The 26242-nt window shown below is 46.4% G+C and overlaps 1 protein-coding gene across 2 annotated transcripts; it reads right to left on the bottom strand.

The window, feature by feature from the left end:
- Window positions 1-1763: 1763 nt before the first annotated feature.
- SAMD4B (sterile alpha motif domain containing 4B) lies at window positions 1764-25915 on the bottom strand. 2 transcript variants are annotated; one of them, XM_069943681.1, is made up of 13 exons: window positions 25809-25915; window positions 20777-21115; window positions 14157-14612; window positions 13031-13270; window positions 10742-10851; window positions 10052-10138; window positions 9554-9851; window positions 9387-9472; window positions 9190-9290; window positions 6074-6272; window positions 5868-5991; window positions 3274-3357; window positions 1764-2907 (listed from the first exon to the last, which is right to left on the bottom strand). In XM_069943681.1, exons 2-13 carry the CDS (start codon window positions 20970-20972, stop codon window positions 2879-2881), a joined length of 2010 nt encoding a protein of 669 aa, XP_069799782.1. In that variant the 5' UTR covers window positions 20973-21115; window positions 25809-25915; the 3' UTR covers window positions 1764-2878. The 2 variants fall into 2 exon arrangements, with proteins under 2 accessions (XP_069799782.1, XP_069799781.1); XM_069943680.1 differs by having other exon boundaries at window positions 9166-9290.
- Between the last annotated feature and the right edge of the window lie 327 nt (window positions 25916-26242).

Genomic DNA, 26242 nt, shown 5'->3' on the forward strand with positions numbered 1-26242 from the left:
TTGCATATTAAATAAAGTGAAGATTTACCAAAAACAGCGCCGAGGCTAAAGGTAAGAAAATGACCTTCACACTATGTTCTGTCAGGGCCGTGGATGCTGACAACAGAGTCTTCTAACCTGCAGTTAGTTTCCCTTTAATGTGACTAAAGATCAATATAGAACAAACATATACATATATTTAGATGCTATAATTCTCATGTGAGTAAATGGCCGAGATATTATATATAGATACATATACACACACACTAATATATATATATATACACATATATACATACACTAATATATATATATATACACACTAATATATATATATATATATATATATATATATATTAGTGTGTGTATATATCTATATATAAATAAATTATATATATATATATATATATATATATATATATATATATATATATATATAATATACACACACACACACTTTTTTTTTTTTTTTTTTAAGGGAAGCACAGACTGATATATAAATAGGTACCAAGCATCTTCTAAGGCCCTGTAATATACCACCCATGCACAGACTGTATACTACGGACCAGGCCTCAGAATTCCTGGCATTATCATTCATGATGCAGATGTACCACTTACGCTATTTATAATTTTGGTTAGTGTTGGTGCAGAGATCCCAGTGGCATGGTCAATTTTACAAATAGTTGCCAGATTCCCACTATCAGCTCAGTTTTTTTCATATGAAAATAGGGCCGCTCTATGCACTGGAGACGAGCCTGATGCACAGATGTCCCCTCCCCTTAGTGGTGCAGCCAGACTTGATTCTGAAGGAGGCGTATCACCAAGGGGAGGGGATATCTGTGCACTGGGGGTGGCAAGGCCTGCCTCAAGTGCACAGAGTAGCCCTATCTGCCCTATGAAGAAACTGGCACAAATGGTGGGAACCGCACAAAAAAATTAAAAAAAAATGGACCGCGTCACTGGCAACTCTGTGTCAGCGTTTGACCAGGTGATATAAAAATAAAAATTTCATAAGCATAAGCGGTACATCCGCTTTAAAAGTGTTGTTCAGCGAAAATCTTTTTCTTTCAAATCAACTGGTGTCAGAAAGTTATATAGATTTGTAATTTACTTCTATAAAAAAATCTCAAGTCTTCCCATACTTATTAGCTGCTGTATGTCATGCAAGAAATGTTGGTTTATTTTCAGTCTGGCACAGTGCTCTCTGCTGCCATCTCTGGCCGAGAAAGGAACTCTTGTCTGTTTTCTACGAATCCCCATAGAAAACCTCTCCTGCTCTGGAGAGTTCCTGTCTCGGCCAGAGGTGGCAGCAGAGAGCACTGTGTCAGACTGAAAATAAACCAACATTTCTTGCATGACATACAGCAGCTAATAAGTATGGAAAGACTTGAGATCTTTAATAGAAGTAAATTACAAATCTATACAAACCTATCTAACTTTCTGACACCAGCTGATTTGAAGGAAAAAGATTTTCGCTGGACAACCCCTTCAAACTTCTTTCTTCTGTACTGACACAGCTGTGCCTAACAGCGTCAGCAGTTAGGAACCAGAATTGCCACCAGCAAATTCAATCAAAGATGGACGACAAAAGAGAACGCACATCAGTGACTCCCAAGCTGTGGCCCTCTAGCTGGTGTATAACTCATGCTGGAGAACCACAGGTTAGACATCACCGATATAAAATACCACGGGCAGTCTGGCTCCACATAGGACATTCAGCAGAATAGAAGAGAAGCCGCACACACCACAAACAAACAGGCCATGGCGATATTTTTAGATTTTCTTTTAATAATTTGTACTCATGGTTACCAGCCATAGTCATAACAAAAGTTATTCATAATAAAATGTATCTAAAATAACAATTTTGTCTTCTATCAGAAAAGGAGCCGTGTTTCTATGTTAGAAATAAATAGTTAGCGCTATTCTGAAAATACTTTGGAGAAGGTGGCCACAGGCAGTCTTGGCAGCGTTGCCCAGCTCTTTACCTCCACGCTCCGCGTGTGGCACGGGGGCAGCTTCAAAGTCCACCGCTGCAAGAGGAGGGAGGCAATGTGTATCGCATGAGACAGTCGCTCACAAGGATTACTCGTAAAAGTGCGGGCTGTGGACCCAAGGAGATAACAGTAGGCTGTGTCATGTATTAAAGGGTAGCACCGCCACACTCGCTCTCGGCAGATTGGCAGCATCTATTATGTCACGCTGCTCTGCCGTCTGTAATGGGTTCTATCCTTGCATGCATTAGGAGTAGTGCTGCACTATAAACACTGGGAGCATCTCACTTCCTTGCGCCAAATCATCTAGGACTGCTCTGATCTTGAATACGTCCCTCCTGCTCGATAGACAAGTGACTGCACAGAGCAGCGTCCTGTCTGACAGGTGCCAGTCCTTGTAGTGGGAACAGTCCCTGTTCCTTAGCTTAGTGTGTCTGTCTTGCAGAGGTGCCATCCCTGGAGCTCCTGGCTCCACAGCCGATAAGCAAACCTCGCCTGCCCAGCTTCTGCATGTCTTGGCAAAGTTATGCTCCTTCCTGCCGACCACAACCAGGCTCTCTGCCACTGTGACCCTTCCAAGTGCATGGTGGGTGTAAGTGTGTGCACCAGAAAAGACTCTTCATTAAGCTCCCCACATGTTACCACGTCATGGTAAACATGTATAGACAAGAAAAAAAAAAAAAGCTCCTTCCTCAACATGAACGCTTAGCGGTGCCGTGTGTATTTGGATATTAAACCAAAGTTAAAAAGTTATGATAGCTGAAACGAGTATTAGAACGCAGTGGGTGGATGATGTAGTGATGGCCTCAGGGGGTATCGTGGGAAAGCTCTGTCACTTCCCTGGCCGAGGTCACGGGAAGGTATGGAATCTGCAGTCTCTTGTAGAGAAGGGTTCAATGGGTGCGTTGTCAGATTGTCGATGTCTTGTCTGTACCCTCTGTCGGAAAAGAAAAAGCATATTTAAAATGAGTTAGGAAAAGCAATGTACAACGGCATCTCTAAGAAGCTCTAAATGCACCCAACTACCATCCCCGGGAGCCATCTTAGACACGGTGCTGAACCCCAAAGGGTCACCAGATGAGACTTCCTAAAAAGTTTAAACCAGCGGGCTCCAAACTGTAGTTCAAAACTACAACATCAGCTGCAGATTGTCAGGTCATGCTGGGGGTTGTAGTTATGATGGAAAGGTGAGAGATTACTACTTTATATCATGGAAGCTTGAAGAGCCTCAATGCTTGGGTTGAAAAATAGGGCCCACTGTAATGATACAACAAATGTGTCGTCAGGGCAAAGGTGGCCTTACCCTCGAGCGCATGCTCCGTCATACTCAGACATAAGGACTCCAGCCGGGGATTAATCTCCAGATCCGCCCCAGGAACCTGGCAATCTACAAAAAAAGGAGAAATTGAAAAATTAGAGCACAAAGACAAGATTACACTGTAAGTCCCTTTAATAACCAGCAGGTGGCGCAGGTCTCAAGTCTGCTGCTTTGTCTTTTCTATGGGTTATCAGACACCTAAACTTTGTATATGTTGCTGCCCTTATACAAAACATCTTCTTACCTTTCCGCGCTCCCCTGGTGTTCTCCTGCGGCATCTCTTGGTCCCCCAATTACCACAGCCACCCCCACTTCAGAGACGGACTGCTCTCAGCAGTGACAGCCCGCTCAGCCAATCTCGCCAGCCACGGCACTGTCCTCTCTCAGTCAGCAACAACATAATATAAAGAGTTTTTAAAGTGTCACTGTCATGTTTTTTTTTGCAGAAATAGTACAGGCAATTTGAAGAAAGTTTTTAATTGGGTTTATTAGGCAAATATGCCATTATCTGCATTCAAAAAGACTTTTCCCAGGCCCCCCCCCTCCCTCCTCTCGATCATCCACTGCTCATTATCAGGAAATCTCGACTCTTTTACATCAGTCGAGCCTTGTGTAACCTATGGAGAGGGGAGGGGGGGGGGGGAGGGAGATTAGTCACCCGCAGAGAGGATTACACAGTGGAAGCTGCATGAAAGACACTATTCAGAGGTCAGAGCTCACTTTCAGAGGAGATCGCCCGGTGATGTAGCTGTAAAATAACTCTTTGTTGTCTTGTTTTTGTGCCTCATCTCCCTCCACCCCTCCCCTCTCCATAAAAAATCATGAAGACAGGGGGGAGAGCTTCAAACTGCTTTTTCATGATAAAAATGCATTTTTCGGCTAATAAACCCAAATTACAAAGTTTCTTAAAATCACCTGTACTATTGTTTTCTGCAAAAAAATTAAATAAAAAAAAAAAATTAAACAGTGACACTTTAACCCCTTAAGGTCAAAGCCTATTTTCGTTTTTGCGCTTTTGCTTATTCCATTTTAAGTTTAAAAGTCCATAGCGCTTGCATTTTTTCACCTAGAGACTTATATGAGCGCTTATTTTTTGCGAAACCAATTGTACTTTGCAATGACAGGCATTGTTTTTCCATAACATATGCTGCGAAACCGGAAAAAAATCATTTGCGCTGTCAAATTGAAAAAAAAAAAGAATTTGTTTTGATTTCGGGGAGTTTTGCATTTACGCCGTCTGTCCTATGGTAAAACTGACTTGTTATGCATGTTCCTCAAGTCGTTACGATTACTATGATATATAACATGTATAACTTATATTGTATCGGATGGCCTGTAAAAAATTCAAACCATTGTTAACAAATATACGTTCCTTAAAATCGCTCCATTCCAAGGCTTATAGCGCTTTTATCCTTTGGTCTATGGGGCTGTGTGAGGTGTCAGTTTTTGCGCCATGATGTGTTCTTTCTATCGGTACCTTGATTGCGCATATATGACTTTTTGATCGTTTTTTATTACATTTTTTCTGGATTTGATGCGACCAAAAATGCGCAATTTTGCACATTGAAATTTTTTTGCGCTGACGCCGTTTACCGTGCGAGATCAGGAATGTGATTAATTAATAGTTCGGGCGATTACGCGCGCGGCGATACTAAATATGTTTATTTATTTATTAATTTATATTTATAAAATGGGAAAAGGGGGGTGATTTGGACTTTTATTAGGGGAGGGGATTTTTTATTAATAAAAACACTTTTTTACTTTTTTTTTTACTGTAACTAGAAGCCCCCCTGGGGGACTTGTATATAGACAGCACTGATCTCTCATAGAGATCAATGCTGTGTATATACACAGCAAAGATCGATTAGATTGGTCATTGATTACTATGGCCTGCTGCAGGCCATAGCAATCTATTGCCGAGCCGGGATCAGCGTCATTCCGACGCTGAGGCCCGGCACGGGCAGAAGAACGGATCTCCCCCCCGCGATCGCATCGCGGGGGGAGATCCGTCCCACTAGACACCAGGGACGTGAGGTCTGAAGCCTCTAAGTGCAGCTGTCAGGTTTGACAGCTGCACTTAGAGGCTTAATTAGCCGGCGCGGCAACGGGACCCGCGCCGGCTAATAGAGGCACTGCCCGGCTGCACGTGTCAGCCGGGATCAGCGCCGTTCAGAGCGGGGTCCCGGCGGGACCCCGCTCTGAACACCCTGAGCGGCACCATGACGTATCAGATACGTCATGGGTCGCTAAGGGGTTAAGTGGCGGATAACCCCTTTAATATCACTGCCCTAAAGCTTCTGTAATCCAGTGAGAGTAGGTCTTGGCTGGAAGCAAGGGACTGAGTTACCAGATAGTGAAAAGGAGCAGTGGCCATGTGGCTGCCTCTAATAGATCCAGTGATCAGAGGCGCCATGATCAGCAAGACAGGGCTAAATATATCAAGAGTGCCGATTCTTACTGCAGCGCCTTTTGTATTACCGGTATATAAAAATGTCAGTCTTACGGAACTATTAGATCAGCGCTCACTTACATAGCCTATTACAAAGTGTCCTAAGTTTGCATCCATTGCAATGACTTACCTGGAGGAAATTTGAGGATGCTCTGTGGAGAAGTGTGCACAGGTAAGGAGTGGGTGCGCTGCACGGAGCTGTGGCTCTGGCATGGCATACTGTTACTTCCTCCAGGATTGGCAAACCACAGGCTCTACAAAAAGAACACAAATCTGCATGATATCTTCTAATACTGAACAACTGGCCGTTGTGTTAAAAAAATTACAGCAACTCACTTGTCGACCCTGGCTCCCAGTGCTTTGGCTGGTAAGTGCATGTCGGGGAGAGACACCTCCAATTGACCCAGGACTCAGAACACCAATCCGGGTAGGTGGTACAGCCCTTGGGGTCATCTGAAATGGGCGCTGCCCTCTTCGTGCCAAGGATGGCCCCACAGATCCAGCTATGGGGAGGGAATTTGAAGCAAACGCCCAGCTATAAAGATAGGAACATGGGTGATTAGATGACATGTTAGAATTGTGGCGACCACACAGGAGGCTACACTATTCTGCAACTCCAAAGAAATAGTACACCCGAGTATCTGGCAAATCTCTGCCCCACAAAAACCTATGGGGAGTATAGGTCTTTGGTGTAGATATGCAAGTGCAGGTTATATATGATGTGAAGAAAGCCTGAAGTACAATGTTGGTTTGCGTCTTCAAACTTAATTTGTGCTCAGCTGCTCTATATCGCTATAGTAAAAGTTGTAATGAAGATGTTTAGAATTGGTATATATCTATATCTATATATAAATATATATATTTTTTTGTTTCTCATCTTGCCCCCAAATCGCTATAAACCCCTTTTAAAGCTGTCCTGTCCTACCTTAGAAAACCTGTGCTGCCACCTAGTGTTTAATGGCTAGTATAAACATCTTGCAAAGCATCACGTGCATGACTGCAGACTGTGTAATGATTTTAATGTCATACTTATAGTTGCCACTAGGTGGTGCTATACACACACGCACACATCCACCACATTTATCTATTGAATTATATACTGTCAGTCGCTTTCTGCTTTATAAAGAGGTTATCCAGCATTAGAAAAACATGGCCACTTTCTTCCAGAGACAGCCCCACTCTTGTCTCCAGTTCAGGTATTGTTTGCAATTAAGCTCCATTCACTTCAATAGAGCAGAGTTGCAAAGCCTGCGCCCAACCTGGAGACAAGAGCGGTGCTGTCTCTGGAAGAAAGTGGCCATATTTTTTTTAGTGTCTTTACATTTGTGTGGTTATTCTGTGGTATTTTTTATATGTATTATATTCCTAAATTGTGTAAAGTTTCATGGGGGGGGGGGGGGGGGGGGGGTGCGCTCCAGGCAGATACCTGCTGCTGGCTCACACTATCCATATGGAGTGAGTGTTAGTTTACAGATTACAGCCCTGAGCTGCTAGTAGGTTATGTTCACACAGAGACGCAGATATAGTGCAGATTTTTCAACGAGAATTTGTGGGATTTGGAAAAATATTGTCTGCACAATGTATAATAAATTCTCACACGATATGTGCAAAAACTGAAATGCAGGGAGGATTTTAAGTCCGCAGCATGTCAATCTTTGGCCCTGAAAACGCTACAGAATTTACTTCACCAATGAAGTCAAAATCCATGAATAAATCTGCAGATATTACGGATATTAGCGCAGGAGACTGTCTGAACCTGTGGAATCACTGGCGGAACTACCGCCGTAGCGGCTGCTACGGGGCCCCGCCGCATCAGGGGGCCCGTGACGCGGGCCCCTGGAGCTTACATATCCTGCAGCACCCGGCACAGGTCTGATGCGCGGCTGCCGTCTGATGTCGCGTCCTAGCCCCGGCAGCGCGCGTATCATAGAGTTCTGTGTGGGCTCGTGCTGCGGCCGCGGCCACAGGCCCACGCAGAACTCTATGATATGCGCGCTGCCGGGGCTAGGACGCGGCATCAGACGGCAGCCGCGCATCAGACGGGGTGACAGGAAAAAGGCTCGACGGGGAAGCGTGTTAGGTGAGTTTTTTTTCTTTTTTTTAAACTTGCTTTCCTCGGACCGGGGGGGGGGGGGGGGGGGGGGGGAAGAGAAGGGAGCATCTATAAGGAAGGGGGGCATCTATAAGGAAGGGGGTGGGAGAAGAGAAGGGGGCATCTATAAGAAGGGGGTGGGAGAAGAGAAGGGGGCATCTATAAGAAGGGGGTGGGAGAAGAGAAGGGGGCATCTATAAGGAAGGGGGGCATCTATAAGGAAGGGGGTGGGAGAAGAGAAGGGGGCATCTATAAGGAAGGGGGGGGGGGGGAAGAGAAGGGGGCATCTATAAGGAAGGGGGGGGGGGGAGAGGGGGACCATCTATAAGGAAGGGGGGCGGGGAGGGGGACACCATAGGGGGAGAGCAGGCCATCTATAAGGGGAGAACATAGGGGGGAGAGGGGGACAACATAGGGGGGAGAGGGGGACAACATAGGGGGAGAGGGGGATATAAACGTACAACATTGGGGGAGAGGGGAACATCTATAAGGGGACAATAAAGGGGGAAAGGAGGCCATCTATAAGGGGACAATATAGGGGAAGAGGGGGCCATCTATAGGGGGGGCAACATAGGGGACCATCTATAAGGGGGACAGCGGGGGGGGGGGGGGCAACATAAGGAAGCTATCTATAAGGAGGGGCGACAGAGAGGAGGGCCATATACTAAAATGGGATCACATAGAGTCAGCCTACCCACTAAATGTGGGTGTAAAGGGGCCAATACAGATGTGCAGTTGGTAGAGATGAGGATGGTGACAGAGTGTGGAGCCTAATATGTCTGTCTGGCAGATTCTGTGGATTCGTGGCTCGGAGAAGTTCTCATAACGGCCCTGGGCAGATGGAAAAGAAAATGAAAAGGGAAGAACTCCGATCAGAGAAGACGTCTCCTGTAAGTCACCTGATGTAACTGTACTGTAATTTATATGGTGTACAGAACCTGTGTAGAGCCGAGTGTGTTGATGGCATAGTGGTCGATCGAGAGGGGGCGGGGCGGGGGGGGGGGGGGGCCCAATCAAAAGTTTGCTATGGGGCCCAGCCATTTCTAGTTACGCCCCTGTGTGGAATCTATACTTTTTTTTTTCCTTCTACATCACAAGTGTCAAACTCGCAGCCCTCCAGCCCCTGTGAAACTACAATTGCCATCATGCCAGGACAGCCAAAGATTTGGAGGGCAACATTTGACGCCTTTGTTTTACGACAATGTGTTCTACACAGAAATCTGCCTATTTTGGTGTGCACAATGCAGAGCGCATCTGCCCAGTGGGAACATACCCGCCGTCTTCTTTATTATTCCAACCCCTTTCCTGCACCCTACGACTCCCATATACAGCCCACCTGCACCCCTTCTGTTGTCTGTACCCCTGCATTTCCAGCAATGCCTTGCGGGGAAATGTTCTGAGCAGCTTCAGGACCTGCTGTTTCCAGGACAGGATTCTTTTCTTCTGTGTCTCGGTAAATGCCTGTGTGGAAACAGACCAAGGGAATGATGGGTAAATAAGATGTATACTGGCATAGAGTCAGATAGCCACATACATGACGTTATCAGCTCTCTTTACCTCATGTGTCAGGCACTTCTCTAGTAGTTGCAGGTAACAAGTTATATTCTCCTCATCCGGCCGAGAAACCAACAGCTGTGTGCAGACTGATCAAAGAGAGAAGTGTCAGATCACATACAGGCTGTGCAGGATAACATACACAGCAATGGCCTGACAATGACACTCACCTTTACCCAGTACTCGGGTAAGTTGTCCGGGGATGTCGCCATCTGCTATAGGTGGCACAGATGTCTCTAGGTCACCAGATGGGGCACTCTGTTGCTGGAAGCCATCAGCTGTCAGACTTGAGGGCGGCTCGTTCTCATCGGAGCCCTTGCTGGCAGCATCCTGGTTGGGTCTGTGTTGGGAAGTCTGGTCGCTGCTTACCGATTCTGTCTGATTGGGGCGGTAGTATTTGATCGGCGTAATGATGATCTGCTGAAGCTCCTGAAGTGCGTTGCGTACGTTTCCTCCCTCTAGAATATCCTGTTAAAAAGAAGTCGGGGGAGGGGGGGGGGGGGTTAGCGGATTCGAGATGTCACTCAATTTTGTATTTGAAAGACTTCCAGAATCTAGCGTCTGTCTCTGGAGATCACACATGTTAGCAAGAACTTTCAGCACTGTGAGAAACAGCCAAAACTTGGTATGAATACATAATGCCAAAAACATGCATGGAGGCCACTTACCTTCTCTAGGGAACGGAGCACACTCTGCCTCTCGCGTAACTTCTGTATGCTCAGAGCAATTTTATGCCGTGCCCCTTTAGTAACATTCTGGGAGAAAGAAGGAGGAAACACACAGTGTCACAATGGATGTAGCCTGGACATCAGAAATCACCATGATGAAGGACTTTTACTTACACATGCCCTACATACATGCCATATGTTGCTGTGATGTGTACAGCAGCTAGGCCGACTGGAATAAACAGCACTAGGCTGCACTACCAGAAAAAGGCACAAATAAATATAATGGTAGGCCCGCGCAGCCACTCAGCGGCATGTCTTCTGTAATAATGGGTCTGTCATGTTGGAGGGGGCATCATAGACCAACTTAGAAACCACAAGGTGAAGAGCTAGGGACCATATGTCATCCATGGTGCTCATATGTCATGGACCCATCACTCACATCAGTCCTTGCCCACAATGGGGCAGACAACTGATCATTTCAGATACAAACAGGACAAATTTTCCAAGTCGTAAATAGACTTATCAGTATGTTATTGGAGTGTGGGAAGAGAACCCAAGTACCAGGAGGAAAGTGATGCAAAAACAAGAAAACTTTCCCTATCGGAGAGACATTTGTACAGTGGGTACAGCACATTATACTGCTCTGTACAGTATAGATACGTATGAATAAAGGACGTTTTGTCTACTTACTTGTGATTCAAGGTGCTGCTCGGTCAGCATCATCATCTCCTCGTAGCTCATCTGAGAGAACAGCGATGCATATTTGTGCAGACGTAAACTTTTTAGCCAGGTGGGAACGTCTGCAGAAAGCAAAAGTACAAATATAAAAAAAACTAAAAACTGAATAGGCTTGAAGGACTGGGGGATACAACTGTGGTAGACTAGGGTCATCAATGTAATATATGGAGGGTATATCTCCGAACTGCTGCCATGTAACATGTATCCAGCCTCAGCGGGAGAAGTGATCAGCTGTAAGATAATCCCTTTAATGGGCTACCAAGCATAGAAAATGCACAAAAAAAAAAATCCTCCAAGCTCTACCCTAAAGACTGCTCTTCCTGTCAAATCTAATTAAAAAATATGAATATATAAAAAAATGTGTCCCTTCCCTTGATAATTCTGTGACTGGCTGCAGCAGGGACCTTCCCCCTTTCTTCAATAGGACCAAGTCTGTTACAGGGGTTATTCAGCTTTGTGTAATCCATGGGAAAAAAACAGCATCATACCTGTCCTCAGATTGTATGTGGTATTAGGCTGCATTCACACGTTTGCAAATTTTGCCGCCCTACAGACAGTGAATGGCTGGCCTGGATAATTTCCCTGCCAGCGTGATGTATAAACATCATGCCCGCATCGGGGAAAGTGAATCTCAGTGGCACTGTCTCTACAGTTGATACATCACGCCAGGCGGGTTAAAAATCCAGGCCAGCCATTCACTGTCTGTAGGTCGGCAAAACTTGCAGCCTTACTATTAAGCGCCATTCGCTTTAATGGAACACAGCTACAGAACCCACACCAAAATACAAAAGTGGTGCAGTTCCTAGAAGTGGCCATGTTTTTGAAAGCCTGGATAACCCCTTTATATTATATGGGCACTGTTACAAATAAAAAAATAAAAAAATGATGTCAGACAAGCATCAAAAGTTTCGATCTGTCGGGGTATCAGTGTTTAGACAGGAGAAGAGAGGGAAGTTTGTGGGCAATATATTTCCTCCTGGTTTCGTTTTCTGTCCCATGGCCTAGATGGACTTTCAGCGTAAGTCTATGGGGTCCATCTAAGAGGTAGACACAGAGCAGGGAGAGAAGTGCAAGGCAGTGAGGTTGCCTCCCCCCTCGTTCTACTGATTGGTCAGGGTCTCAACACACAGACCCTAACCAATAAAGTTTGATGAGTATCTCTGATGTATCAAAGTTTTTATTAGTAGCAGGTACTCTTTAAAAATACCTTTCTTAGGGCCCTATTCCACCGGACGATTATCGTTAGCATAATCGTTAACGAGTAACGATCTCAAACGACCGCTATTGCGAAAGACCTGAAAACGTTCACTCATTTCCATGGAACGATAATCGTTACTTATGATCGGAATTGCGATCGTTTCTTCTTCCGTATTTCTTCGCTATTGCTTTCGTATCTATTGCGAACGACCAAACGATGTCTTATTCAATGCAAACGATTTGCGAACGTTTTGCGAACGAGCAACGATAAAAATAGGTCCAGGTCTTATAAAGCGATCAACGATTTCTCGTTCGGTCGTTAATCGTTACTGCATTTCAACCGAACGATCGTTTAGATTCGAACGATTTAACGATAATCTGAACGATAATCGTCCGGTGGAATAGGGCCCTTAGGGTCCATTTACACAGAAAGATTATCTGACAGATCTGCCAAAAAGATTTGAAGCCAAAGCCAGGAACAGACTAAACAGAGATCATGTCATAAATAAAAGCCTGAGATTTCTCCTTTTTTCAAATCCATTCCTGGCTTTGGCTTCAAATCTTTGGCATATAATCTGTCAGATAATCTTTCTGTGTAAATGGACCCTTACAGGGGAAGTCTGAAACCTGAAAGACCCCAACATTCACATTCGGGGTGTAAAAAAAAAAAAAAAAAAGGGTGCTACCATTTCTATGGCTCTCTAGCTGTAGCAAAACTACAACTTTCAGCATGGCCAGACATAGAAGTTGTAGCTTTGAAGAAGCTGGACACACACAGGTTGGGGAACACTGCCATAGAGTAAGCCCCAGTGCATGTGTTACGTCTCTTTTCTCTCCCTCCTACTATCCATCATCCAGTTCAGTGTGAAAGAGGTTAAAGCTGCGGTACATTATGGGTCCCTTCTGTAACAGGCCGCTAGTAATCACATAAGTAGTTCTCTTCATCACCACCACTTAGGTAGACGGCTGCTCAGAAACCGGTTATTAAATCAAAGCTGTAAATTAGAGAGAGTCAGCGGTGATGTCAATTCTTGGGTTTCCTACCTTTCATCCCACTCCCGTCCTCTTGAAATGTATTGCGTCCAGAGCTGGACTCCTCTGTCTGCTCACTGCCCGAAGAGGCCACGCTGCTCTGTGGGGAGAGGGGGGCATGGTCTGGGGTGAGGAACACAGAGCGCCCTGCAGCCTCCTCAGACCCTCCCCATTCGTTAGACGTCTGCTGAGAAGTGGGAATCAAGGACATGGAGCGTTTCAAGGGACTTGGGTGCATTTGGCAGGAGAGCACTGCAAAACAGAATAGAATATGTCAGGACTGGTACTGGGTGTAAGCAGTCAGACCGTGTCATTAGTGGTTTTAGCTTAACCAACGGACTGCATGAAGCGGCCAACCAGTCTCACTGACTTCTCTGGACTTAAAGGGAATCTATCAGCAGGTGAGGGCATCACATCTTCATTACCATCACAACAGAAGGGAGGCCTCTGTATCGAAGGCTCGGCCTAATAGACTGCCCGTCATTTTACCTTGCTTTGTTATTCCTTCATTCCTGCGCTCTTGAAAGAGTTAATAAACATTAATATATGTACTCAATAATAAAATTATGCAAAAAAAATGTAGATCCTGGAATGTGACGAAAAACCAATGTTTGGTGGTTAAGGGGTTAAAGGGGTACGCAGGCAAAAATCTTTTTCTTTCAAATCAACTGGTGTCAGAAAGTGATATAGATTTGTTATTTACTTCTATTTAAAATCTCAAGTCTTCCCGTACTTATCATCTCCTCTATGTCCTGCAGGAAGTGGTGTTTTCTTTGCAATCTGACACCGTGCTCTCTGCTGCCACCCCTGTCTGAGACAAGAACTGTTCAGAGCTGGAGATGTTTTCTATGGGGATTTGCTGCTGCTCTGAACAGTTCCTGACATGGACAGAGTTGGCAGCAGAGAGCACTGTGTCAGACCAGAGACAATACACCACTTCCTGCAGGACATGCAGCAGCTGATAAGTACTGGAAGGACTTGTCATTTTTAAATAGAAGTAAATTACAAACCTATAAAACTTTCTGAAACCAGTTGATTTGAAAGAATTTTTTTCCCGCCGGAATACCCCTTTAACACTAACATAAGTTATATACATTTTGCCTAATATCCTCACAGAGTACCCCCAAATAACTCCTACCTGTGCTACCACCCACATTCTGGATGGCAGAGGGCACTGAACTGGAAGAAGGGAAGGGCATAAGTCCATTTTCTCTCATTGGCTTTTCATGCCAGCTGTGCACAGACTCTCCCATGCTGGGTTCCCCTGGGGCCTGCCACTCGTCAGAACCCTGTCGCATGTGTGTGCCATGCCGGCTGTAGCCTGTTGACAGTCGCTCTTCCAGATGGTTAAGCCACAGTGCAAGAGAGTTGCGATCGTCCAGCGTGGTGGCCGGATGGATGAGTGCATAGGACAGGAGCTGTCGGCTCTCCTCGATGTACAGGTTGCTCTCGGTGGTGTAGGCTAGAACTTTTTGCAGCAGTTTCATGTACTCGCATTTTGCCTCTGTATTCCGGGGCTGCAGCAGCGGCAGATGGGACAACAGCAGGGAGATCACCTTCTCTTTAGACTCCTGGTGCCACTGACTTATCACAGCTACAGACAAGGAGAAGAAGCAAGAAGATCACTCATCAAGCTAAAGACATTTCTGAAACATTAAACGCCCGAATAAAACAACTACATTTCCTATCATATATGATATCAGCTCAGTGACATGGAGCAAACAGTACGCCTCTCAACCTGGTTAAAAATTTATAGCGGAAATTTAAAAAAAAAGAAAAAAACTTGCCCGCAACAAAGTTCCATCCTGCAAAGCTGATCTGTCATACTCTTTCTGCGTGATGTAAATCACTGTCATTAAGGTAGATATTTTTTGGTTGATTTAAAAAAATTTTTTATAATGGAAATCACTATAAAAATGGATCAAAATGTATGCACACAAATGTATCAGTTTTTTGCAAAAACGTATGAAATAGATGGATTCCAAAAGCATAGTGTGAACCCAGCCTAATGCCCCTATTCCACGAGTCGTTTGGAGGAGCAAACGAGCGCTATTAGCGCTCGTTTGCTCCTCGTTCCCCGCTCGCTGCCGCCGCTATTCAACGCGGCGTCAGCGAGCGGGTGAGTGCGGGAGGGGCGGCGGGGAGCTGCTGGGGGGGCTGCCCGGGGGATCGCTGATCGTCCGGGCAGCCCATAGGATACAGCAGCGCCTGCTGCCGATGCTCCTATTCAACGGAGCGACGGCAGCAGATCGCTGCTATATCAGTCGCTTGTTTTTCAACATGTTGAAAAACAAGCGACTGCAACGATCAGCCGACATGAACGATGTCGGCTGATCGTTGCACTCTATTCCACGGGACGAATATCGTTCGTAGCGGTCGATATCGGCCGAATACAAACGATATTGCTCCTCTAAACGACCCGTGGAATAGGGCCTTAAAGGAAAGGTTGGGGCAAACATTGTTTAGTGTCAGCTGTTACTTCTAGATGTAACATCCCCTGAAGGTGGAGATGCCAGAACTTTTGCCAGAGGATGTATAAACTCAATGGACAGACACAAACTACAGAAAAAAAAAAATGGTAGAAATCCAGCAAGTCTTGCGAAACTCTCCTGGACAAGTGTAATGTGAAGCGCCACTTCCCCGCTCACATCTCCCGTCCCCCCCGCTGTTCCTGTTTGTGCAGTCACAGAGGAGCAGCCACTGGCAGGAGCACTCTGCTTTCATTTTCTATACAGTACAGAGAGAATGGGCCCGCCTATTACAGCTCACTTATTACACTACAGTGTAGGGGACATAGTACTGTCTATGGGGAACATAAAGGGGCAATTACTGAGGAATAAATGAAACCAAGACTCCACGGTGCAGCATGTAGACATGGGGGATCTGACATGTAAAACAGGTGTGACCTAAAATAATGGTTTATTAATCATGATTTTGAGAGAATATATATAATTATTATTATATATATATATTATATATATACACACACATACACACACACACACACACCTTACTATCGCGTTTCCCCAAAAATAAGACAGTGCCTTAAAGCGAACCAATCATGCCGAAAATGCCCTTATGGTAATTAGCTGTAAGTAGTCATGGTCCTGGACGTAGCTAGGCAGAGTCCTGGGCGGTTGTGAGCGCTGTAATCACGCCCAGAGAGGCGTAATTGAAGACCAGTGTTCCTCTGACATTACCCAGGGCCTGCGTTCCACATCGGCGGCATGGCAACGTCTTTAGCACGCTCCGCAAGCACAGTACGTCAGCGTCTTCTCCTGCCGCACTTCGCATGCGCAGTGTGCTAAAGATGTCACCACGCCACCGACATGGAACGCAGGCCTCTGGGTGTGATTACAGCGCTCACAACCGCCCAGCACTCTGCCGTGACTACATACACCCACTGTGACTACTTACAGCTAAATACCATACAGCGTGGGACTTCAGAAATGTAAGATTGCGGCGTAAACAAGGAGGGCACAGAGGGTACAGGGGTATGTTTGGGAAACGTGCTGGGTGATGTACCAGCACGTTTCCTTATCATTAGAGGCATATTAGGCGTGATTGGTTCCCTTTAATTTTTTTTTTACCCCCACAAAAACAGGCACTGTGGGGGGAGATTTATCAAAGGGTGTAAAATTTAGACTGGTGCAAACTGCCCACAGAGCTGATAGCTGAGCTGTGATTGGTTGCTGTGGCCAGTCTGCACCAGTCTAAATTTTACACCCTTTGATAAATCTCCCCCTATGTCTTATTTTCGGGGGATGTCTTATTTCACTCGCCCTGGCCAGGGGGAGAGAAATAAGACATTCTCCCCTGACCTGCCCAGAATACTCACCCCGGGATGTGGGTCAGGCATGCGGCGGGACGTGCATAAAGCATGCACCAGGTTGTGCGCAGGATGTAGGGGCCATGGACCAGACTGCCTGCGGCACTGGCTTTGGAGGTCCACAAGGGGATTAGGAGAGTCCTGGGTGGCGGCGGTGGGTGGGGCCTTATTTTCAGGGGGGATGCTTTACTTTAGGCTAGAGGGTAGAGTAGTTGGGGTGTCTTATTTTAGGAGGGTGTTTTATTTTTGGGAAAACACAGTAGTAAAATACAATGATAACCCACACTATGTATTAGGAGGAGATAATAAAGTTTCACTTTTAGCCTCTAAGTGTTGAGCCACTGAAGTTTATATGACACAGAGGTCCAGCTTCCCTACAAATAGCCAGTTAAATGGTATCATGGCTAAAAATGTTAGCTAAAAATTAGCTGTCTTCTGTATGTATATGATATGAGGAGCAGGACTATATCTGCCCATTCTATCAAGTTTATGCCATTTTCCCCAAGGTTACCAACCTGCAAACTCCATCTCTGTGTCTGCTTTCCCTTTGCTCAGCTGCAGTGTGGATGCAGACTAGCCTCTGTGATGGCTCCTATACACTATATAGTCACTAAAGACAACTATCCTACTACCTCACTGTAGCAAACCGTCACAAACTCCCAGACCAGCACTGAGCAGTCTAATGTGAATCCAGCGTTTTCTCTGGCCACAAAGTCTGCACATTGCACAGGCTTTTTCTCTCCTCTTTCTGCTCACTCATCCCCTTTGGACCCTTGCCCCTCAGTAGACTAATGTGCAGCGCAAACCCATCTTATCTCTGCTTCCCTCTGCTGCAGAAGGCTCTCCCTGAAAGGCCTTTTACACGGGCCGATTAGTCTGATGGGAAACCTTTAAATTGGTTAAAGACCTAAATAACATTTAAAAGGGAAGTGTTAAACTTACATCAATGGTGGTTATTGAATATCTTGGATTAGAAAGTCATAGAAAAGTATAAAAACCACATTTATAAGGGTGAAGAATCTTCAAGACAGTGTGATAATATAAATCTTGTATCATCAAAGCTGCATCATTTAAAGGAGAAGTCTGGCGAAAATTTTTATTAAAGTGTTGTATTGCCCCCCAAAGTTATACAAATCCCCAATATTCACTTATTACAGGAAATGCTTATAAAGTGTTTTTCCCCTGCACTTACTACTGCATCAAGGCTTCACTTCCTGGATAACATGGTGATGTCACTTCCTGGATAACATGGTGATGTCACTTCCTGACTCCCAGAGCTGTACTGGCTGTGGCTGCTGGAGAGGATGATGGGAGGGGGGATGCTCAGTGTCCCTCCAGTGCCCTGTGTCCCTCAGTGTCCCCTGCCATCATCCTCTCCAGCAGCCACAGCCCGCACAGCTCTGGGAGTCGGGTCGTGACATCACCATGTTATCCAGGAAGTGACATCACCATGTTTATCCAGGAAGTGACATCACCATTATATCCAGGAAGTGAAGCCTTGATGCAGTAGTAAGTGTGGGGAAAAAAGTACTTTCCGTAATAAGTGTACATTGGGGATTTGTATAACTTTTGGGGGGGCAATACAATATTTTAATAAAAAATGTTGTCCTACTTCTTCTTTAAAGTTGACAGATTTCCTTTGATATAAACACACACCATGAAACGCTTTGTGACAAAAGGATAAGAAGGTTTCCATTCAGCAAAGCAGAAACATTCAAATCGCTGAGTGAATGGAACGACAAGTATTTTAGGAAGTTGCAAAACTTTTTCTTTATACAGAGAGATTCCTCTACTGCAGCATCAGGTCAGATTGTCACATGTTTCCTGCACAGAACAGCATTACCATGAGGAATTTCACAGGACCAGGGAACTGAGCGCATACAAACTTCTGTCATTGTACAACTATGTATCTCCACGGTACTAAACTAATAATGAGCAAACTAATGCTGCAGGTATGTTTCTAAGTGCCACCTATGTTAAAGAGGACCTGTCACCCCCCCGCGCCGGGGTGACAGGCTCCCGACCCCCAGATAGATCCCCTTATACTTACCTCATGTCGCCGAGTCCCGCTGCCGGAGCCGGTCCGCGGACGGAGATATCCCGGTGAGAAGCCGGCACGCACGCTGTGGAGATGGGTCCGGCGTCCATAGAAAATGAATGGAGCTGGACTTATCTCTGCTGCGTGCACACGGCTCCATTCATTCTCTATGGACGCCGGACCCATCTCCACAGCACGCGCGCCGGCTTCCCACCGGGATATCTCCGTCCCCGGACCGGCTCCGGCAGCGGGTCTCGGCGACATGAGGCAAGTATAAGGGGATCTATCTGGTGGTCGGGAGCCTGTCACCTCGGCACGGGGGGTTGACAGGTCTCCTTTAAAGGGGTATTCCATGGACTTTTGCCTTATCTCAATCCGCCACCAATTGGATAAAGGCCCTATTACACAAAGGGACTATCTGCCAAATACCTCCCCGTAAAAGGGTGTGTGCTCACTAAGGGTGCGTTTACACTAAGGAATCCGCACAATCCCGAGTCAATCTCCGCCCATCCAATAGACTCCATTCTACGATCAGGCAGATTCCGCCATCCGCTAAAAGAATGGACACGTCAATTCTTTGGGTGGATGGCGGAATCTGCCCGAGCATAGAATGGAGTCTATGGCACGGATGGAGAGTGAAGCGGTAGGGCGTGGGGACGAGTGGTGGAATCCGTGACAAGTTATCCACGAGAATTCCTTTGTGTACACATACCCTAAGGCTTGGTTCACACTATGTTTTTGCTATCCGTTGTTTTGCAAAAAAAACGGATGAAAAACGGATTCATGTGTGTGCATTTGATTTAATCCGTTTTTCCATTGAATTCCATTGTAAAAAACAAACAAACAAAAAAAAAAAAAACACGGATCAAAATGGAACAGTTTTCTTTAACGGACACACAAAAAAAAAAGGTTGACTACATTTTTATTATAAAGGAGTTAAATAGAAAAAAGGATCAAAACGGATACACACATGCATCTGTTTTTTGGAAAAAAGAACCAAAAAACAGATTGCCAAAACGTAGTGTGAACCCAGACAGGCAGGGATCAGCTTAAATCATACCTGTCATGATGTATGCTCAGCATGTGTCCTGAAAAACATGTTTTTGTTTCCTTGTATCCTTGCAGCCCTAGGGCGACATCTAGCTTCTCCAGCTGAGGGCAGCATTCATGTTTAGGGAGCGTTGCCGAACAGTTTGACACATCAGCTGGCCCAATCAGCATGAAATCCATTCTGGCATCGGACATTTAGATATCTATGCTCTGAACAAGGATGGCACGAAGCACTACCCTGGTGTGGTTGTATCCATGGATGCTCAAAGTTCCGACGCCAGAATGGATTTCACACCAGTTGGGTCAGCGTACGTCATGACAGGTGCACTTGTAAGAGCAAGCAAACACTTGTTTGTTGGCTCATCACGCAAGTAGATAATGTGCTGGCGACCTCAGACATAAGGGACGCGAAGAGGGTCAGTTTATTTTTTTTTCTATTTAACTGTGCCCTGACAACAGTTAGATAGAGAAAGAAAAATATGCAAAACACCCATCTAGTTAGGCTGGGTTCACACTACGTTTTTGCAATCCGTTTTGATCCTCTTTTTTATAATGGAAGTCAATGGAAAAATGAATGCACACAGTTGCATCCGTTTTCCATCTGTTTTTGCAAAAAACTGATTGCAACAACGTAGTGTGGACACAGCCACAGATGGAATAGAGTATGACAACAGGATCAGACTACAGAAAGCTTCTCTGTTACCGAGATACATAGAGACTGCAGAATTGGCACAGCCTTTCAGGTTTCAGAATTGACTTCCCAGCTCCTGTAACCTGTCCATCCCTGCTGTAAATGAAATCATGCCTCTCCTGTCACAGATAGCAGATGGGCGTCACTCACCAGCGCTGTTGGCCTCTGTTTCGAGTATGTGTATCTCAGAGCAGTCTGAAAGCGAGTGCTCCAAGCATAGCTGCAGGAATCGTGCCTGGGTCCTGGTAATCCTCTTCAGGAGAGAGAGAAGGGCCACCGTCTGCTCGCACTCGTTCCAGCCCTTGAACCACTCGGATAGCGTGCTCACCTGGTCTCGGAATTTCATTGTGCAGGTGAGAAAGTCAACAACCAAGGGGGGTGATGGCGCTCCTATGACATGGCGTACAGTCCTCCGTACAGGGGTGGCCCAGCCACGAGATGACGCATGGAGAATACAAGGTTCGCTGTGCGATAGGCAAGCCAAAACACCTGAAAAAGAAGAATGCAAAAGGTTAAAGCATCATCTAGTATGTGGCATTCAGACACAGTAAAATCTTTATGTATCCATGGTTCCCATTAAGTAACCAATATTCTAGGGCAGGGATGGGGAACCTTCAGCGTTAGCTTTGGCTGTCTAGGCATGATGGGAATTGTAGTTTTGCAACAGTTAGAGGGCGGAAAGTTCCCAATCCCTGACCTAAGGGATAAGCAGCGGATCTGATCACTAGGACTCCCCACTGGTCCCAAGAACAAAGGTCAGTTTCTCCACAAATGAATAGATGCTCAGAAACCTGCAAGTGCAAAGAAGAATTGAATACAACAGGGGTGACAAACCTGTGGCCCTCCAGCTATTGCAAGACTACAATTCCCATCATGCCTGGACACATTTTGGCTCTCTAGACACGACGGGAATGGTAGTTTTGCAACAGCTGGAGGGCCGTAAGTTTGACACCCCTGCCCTATGGAATGAATACAGCACTGGTCACACATGCACGTTGTCACTCGGTTAAGGGGACAATTGAGACCTGTTCTCTGGACCCCCACCCATCAGCTGGTCATCCCATATCCCAGGAATAGGCAGATTCCACTTTGAATAGTTCTGTTTGCTGCCCCTGTACTCCTCACACAGCTGCGGGGCCTGTGACAGGTGACAACCTTCATCTATAGAACCAGCTCCGCAGCACATGATCAGGACAAGATGCTGACGTTGGCTCCTCACAGAAAGAAAAAAGGTCACTTTAGGTTTTTCATTTTTGTAAAAACTGCAGAAAAAAAAAAAAAACTGTGTGTGGAGACTGAATTTATGTTCATGCATTTTAAGGCTCGGATTAGTGTCATTTCCAAACCTTTGTTGCATTTTGGAACATTGTCATGCACCACAGAAAGTCTTTTGGAATCTTTTTTGCTGTTCTATACAAATCTGGTCTTTTCTTACAATTTCCGAGTGCTTTAAAACATTTAAAAGGGAACCAATCACACTAAAATTGGGTATAAAGGTAAGGAAACGTGCTGGTACATCAGCCAGCACGCTTCCTAACCATCCCCCTGTCCCCCCCCCCGTCCCATGAACATTCAGCCCGCAAAGTTAGTTTAATCGTGTCCCGCACACTATGCAAATTACCATACAAGTAGTCACGGTGGGCGGGACGGCTGTTCGAGGAGTCACGGTGGGCGGGGTCTTCGTCAAGTAGTCACTGGGTCCCGGGCCGGCTCCTGCGCTGTAATCACGCCCCTCCGGGCATGTTGTAAAGCGGTGCCTGGTGCATGCGCAGTACAGTGGGTGAAGCCGCTGCTGTACTACGCCGCGCAAGCGCAGTACAGCAGCGTCTTCTCAGGCTGCGCATACGCAGCTTAGTAAAGACGTCGGCGTGGCCGACGTGCAATGCCGCCCCCCCCCCCCCCGAGTGACGTCACCAGGCGCCGCTTTACACGTCGGCCGTGCAATGCCGCCCCCCCGAGTGATGTCACCAGGCGCCGCTTTACAACACGTCCGGAGGGGCGTGATTACAGCGCAGGAGCTGGCCCAGGACCCAGTGACTACTTGACGAAGACCCCGCCCACCGTGACTACTCGAACAGCCGTCCCGCCCACCGTGACTTGTATGGTAATTTGCATAGAGCACGGGACACGATTAAACTAACTTTGCGGGCTGAATGTTAATGGGACAGGGGGGACAGGGGGATGGTTAGGAAGCGTGCTGGATGATGTACCAGCACGTTTCCTTACCTTTATGCCCAATTTTAGTGTGATTGGTTCCCTTTAAACTCAAAAGTGTACCTGTCATGACGCCTGCTGCCTGATCAGCGGCAAGTACCTGTGGTAAACCGGACGTCTGGGTCACCTTATACACCAACACGCAACAATCTAATGGGGGTCGCTGGCATTACACTCTCATTGCGTGTTGGTATTTAAAGGGACCTGAACTTCCAGCTTAAGGGTGGGTTCACACTGAGGAACTCTCGAGGAAAGTTTTCTGCTTGAAATTCTTCGCCTATTCAGCTCTGGCAGAATAGGAGAAGAATTTGAGCTGAATTTCAAGCAGAATTAAAGCCCCATTGACTCATATAGGATTCCGGTTCAGGGAAGAAAAAGAGCGCTGCAAACAGCAGACTTGTGCTGTTTGGGGGAGGCTTTCTCCGCCGGTGGTGCTGGCTGGGAGTTTTTTGGGGGGCATTTTGGGTCTGGTCATGTGGCATGGGGGTTGCATGACCTCCCTTCCCTGACTGTGCACGCCTGCGGGGGTGGTGGTCACTAACTGGCACAGTGTGGACTTAGTGTAGGGACCCATGTGTATCAGATACCTGCACACGGTACATGGGGCAGTGTGGCTTGATCAATTCATACACAAAATACTGATGATTTTTATGCAGCCGAGAGGTACTAGTATCAGCCATAGGTGTGAGGTGCAGCGCTCTTTTTCTTCCCTGATCCGTATCATATAGGATTCCTCTAGCGGAATCCGCCCAAAGAATTGACATGTCAATTCTTCAGGCGGAAAGTAGATCCGCGGCGGAATTTTCAGCGTGGATATTCTGCTGTGTGAACAAATAAGAGGAAAGCCCATTAAAGCCAATGTGCATTCACAATGTTCATTCTTTACGGGTGGAATTCTGTGCAGATTCCGCACACATTTTGACGCGGAATCCGCCTGAAAATCCACGAGAATTCCTCAGTGTGAACCCACCCTAAGGGTGCACTCACACGTACAGGATCTGCAGCAGATTTGATGGCGCAGGTTTAAAGTTGCAGATTCAATGCAAAGTAACTCTGTGCCATCAAATCTGCGCCATTAAATCTGCTGCAGATCCTGTAGGTTTGAACACACCCTAAGGGTACGTTCACACTTACCGGATCCACAGCAGATTTTATTTTAAGTGACTGTACCACCAGGCCCAGGCAGAGGCACTGGAGGCGGGCGGACCCACCCTTAGTGGGAAGAAACCCCAGCCCCTCCATGACGTCACTCCATTAGAATCAATGGAACCCTATCATAGAGGGTCACCGGTTTCCTCCCACTAAGGGTGGGTCGGCCCGCCCCCAGTGCTTCAGCCTGGGCCTGGTGGTACAGTCACTTTAAATAACTGAACACAGCATCAAATCTGCTGCGGATCCGCAGGAGGTCCGCAGCAGGTTTCATTTAAATAACTGAACACAGCATCAAATCTGCTGCGGATCCTGTAGGTGTGAACGCACCCTAAGGGTACGTTCACACTTACTGTATCCGCAGCTGATTTTCTGCTGCGGATCCACAGCAGGTTTCATTTAAATAACTGAAGACAGCATCAAATCTGCTGCGGATCCTGTAGGTGTGAACGCACCCTAAGGGCCCTATTCCACCGGACGATTATCGTTCAGATTATCGTTAAATCGTTCGAATCTAAACGATAATCGTTCGGTTGAAATGCAGTAACGATTAACGACCGAACGAGAAATCGTTGATCGCTTTATAAGACCTGGACCTATTTTTATCGTTGCTCGTTCGCAAAACGTTCGCATTGAATAAGACATCGTTCGGTCGTTCGCAATAGATACGAACGCAATAGCGAAGAAATACGGAAGAAGAAACGATCGCAAATACGATCATAAGTAACGATTATCGTTCCATGGAAATGAGTGAACGTTTTCAGGTCTTTCGCAATAGCGGTCGTTTGAGATCGTTAATCGTTAACGATTATGCTAACGATAATCGTCCGGTGGAATAGGGCCCTAACAGAGGAATTCATAGCTGATCCGACAAACAGGTACCATGCACTTAGTTTTACAGCTAGTATAATTGCAGCCATACAAATAAACTGTGTGAGAATTGTCAGGTGTCATCCCAGTGCAACACCCAATGGAAAACAAAAAGTGAAAAAAAAAAAAGGTAAAAAATTACTGTGTAATAATGTGTTACTATAGACACAAACAAGATTAAGTATTACTGCATGGTAATTTACACAATGCACAGGGTTTCTCTGGATACCCCAGGATAAACCATCAGTATGCGATTTGGTGGGGGGGTCCATCACTTTGCATTGCCTCAATCTGGTGCTTCAAAATCGCTTAAGCGTTCGATTGGGCGAATTATCGCTGCGTGTAAAGGCAGCATTAGCCCCCCTCCCCCCACATATGCATTAGGTGACAGCTGTCAGTCCCTGTCACTAGTCCCACCGCTGTACTATGGTAGTGTGAAGCTAACCAGAGAGGATAGCCTTCACCAGCTGATCAGACATGGCATATCTATAGAGAATAAATAAATAAAGCCGCTGCCAGATACCTCATGTCTGTGCCAGCTGAGACTTAGAGAACAGTAAGATGAATGGCTGGAATAGGATACTATAGATATAGGTGCTTATAAATACCTATACATGAGTATACAGACATGTGCAAACTACAATTCCCAGCATGCCCAGACAGCCGAAGGCTGTCTGGGCATGCTGGGAGTTGTAGTTTGCAACAGCTGCTTGGGAACCACATAGACTATATAGGTGCTATGTATGGTAGGGGTAGAACACATACACACAGCCTCGCTTCCCCATGTATGCCCCCCACCCAATAAACAGCCCCAGCCCGTTGCTATGGAGATGAGTAAGGGATAAGGGAGGGGGGCAACTACAAACGCCTCCTCCTCCTCCTCCTCTCCTTCTTCTTCGTCTCCTCCATAACCTTAGCCCTTCCACCCTCCTCCGAACCCCTCACTCACCGCCCGCTCAGGCCTCCGCACTCCCCCGGGGAGCCACACAGGCAAACCACCACCGCCGCCGCCGCAGCCGCCAGCACGTCGCACGTTACGTTCTGCGTGGCCGCTGACGTCACCGCGCACGCAGTGGAGCGCCGCAGAGAATCCGCCCGCGCGCCGCGATTGGCTCGCCGACCCGCGAGACACGCCCCTTCAACCACCTGATTGGTCGGAGGCGTTTTTGAATGACGGGAGAAGAACAATGCGAGGGGGCGTGGCCTGAGAGTGACTGAGAGGGAGAGAAATGTCAGGGAGCGGAGATGTGCGGTGTGTGTGATGGATGGGGCTGACACATATACCTCTGCCCTGTCATGCTGAGACATTTATCTGTATACAAAACTGGTGACAGAGAGTGACAGAGATTTATGATTCTATTTAAAAAATCTCAAATCTTCCAG

Source organism: Dendropsophus ebraccatus, chromosome 10, assembly GCF_027789765.1.
Source record: "Dendropsophus ebraccatus isolate aDenEbr1 chromosome 10, aDenEbr1.pat, whole genome shotgun sequence".
NCBI classification, from domain to species: Eukaryota; Metazoa; Chordata; class Amphibia; order Anura; family Hylidae; genus Dendropsophus; species Dendropsophus ebraccatus.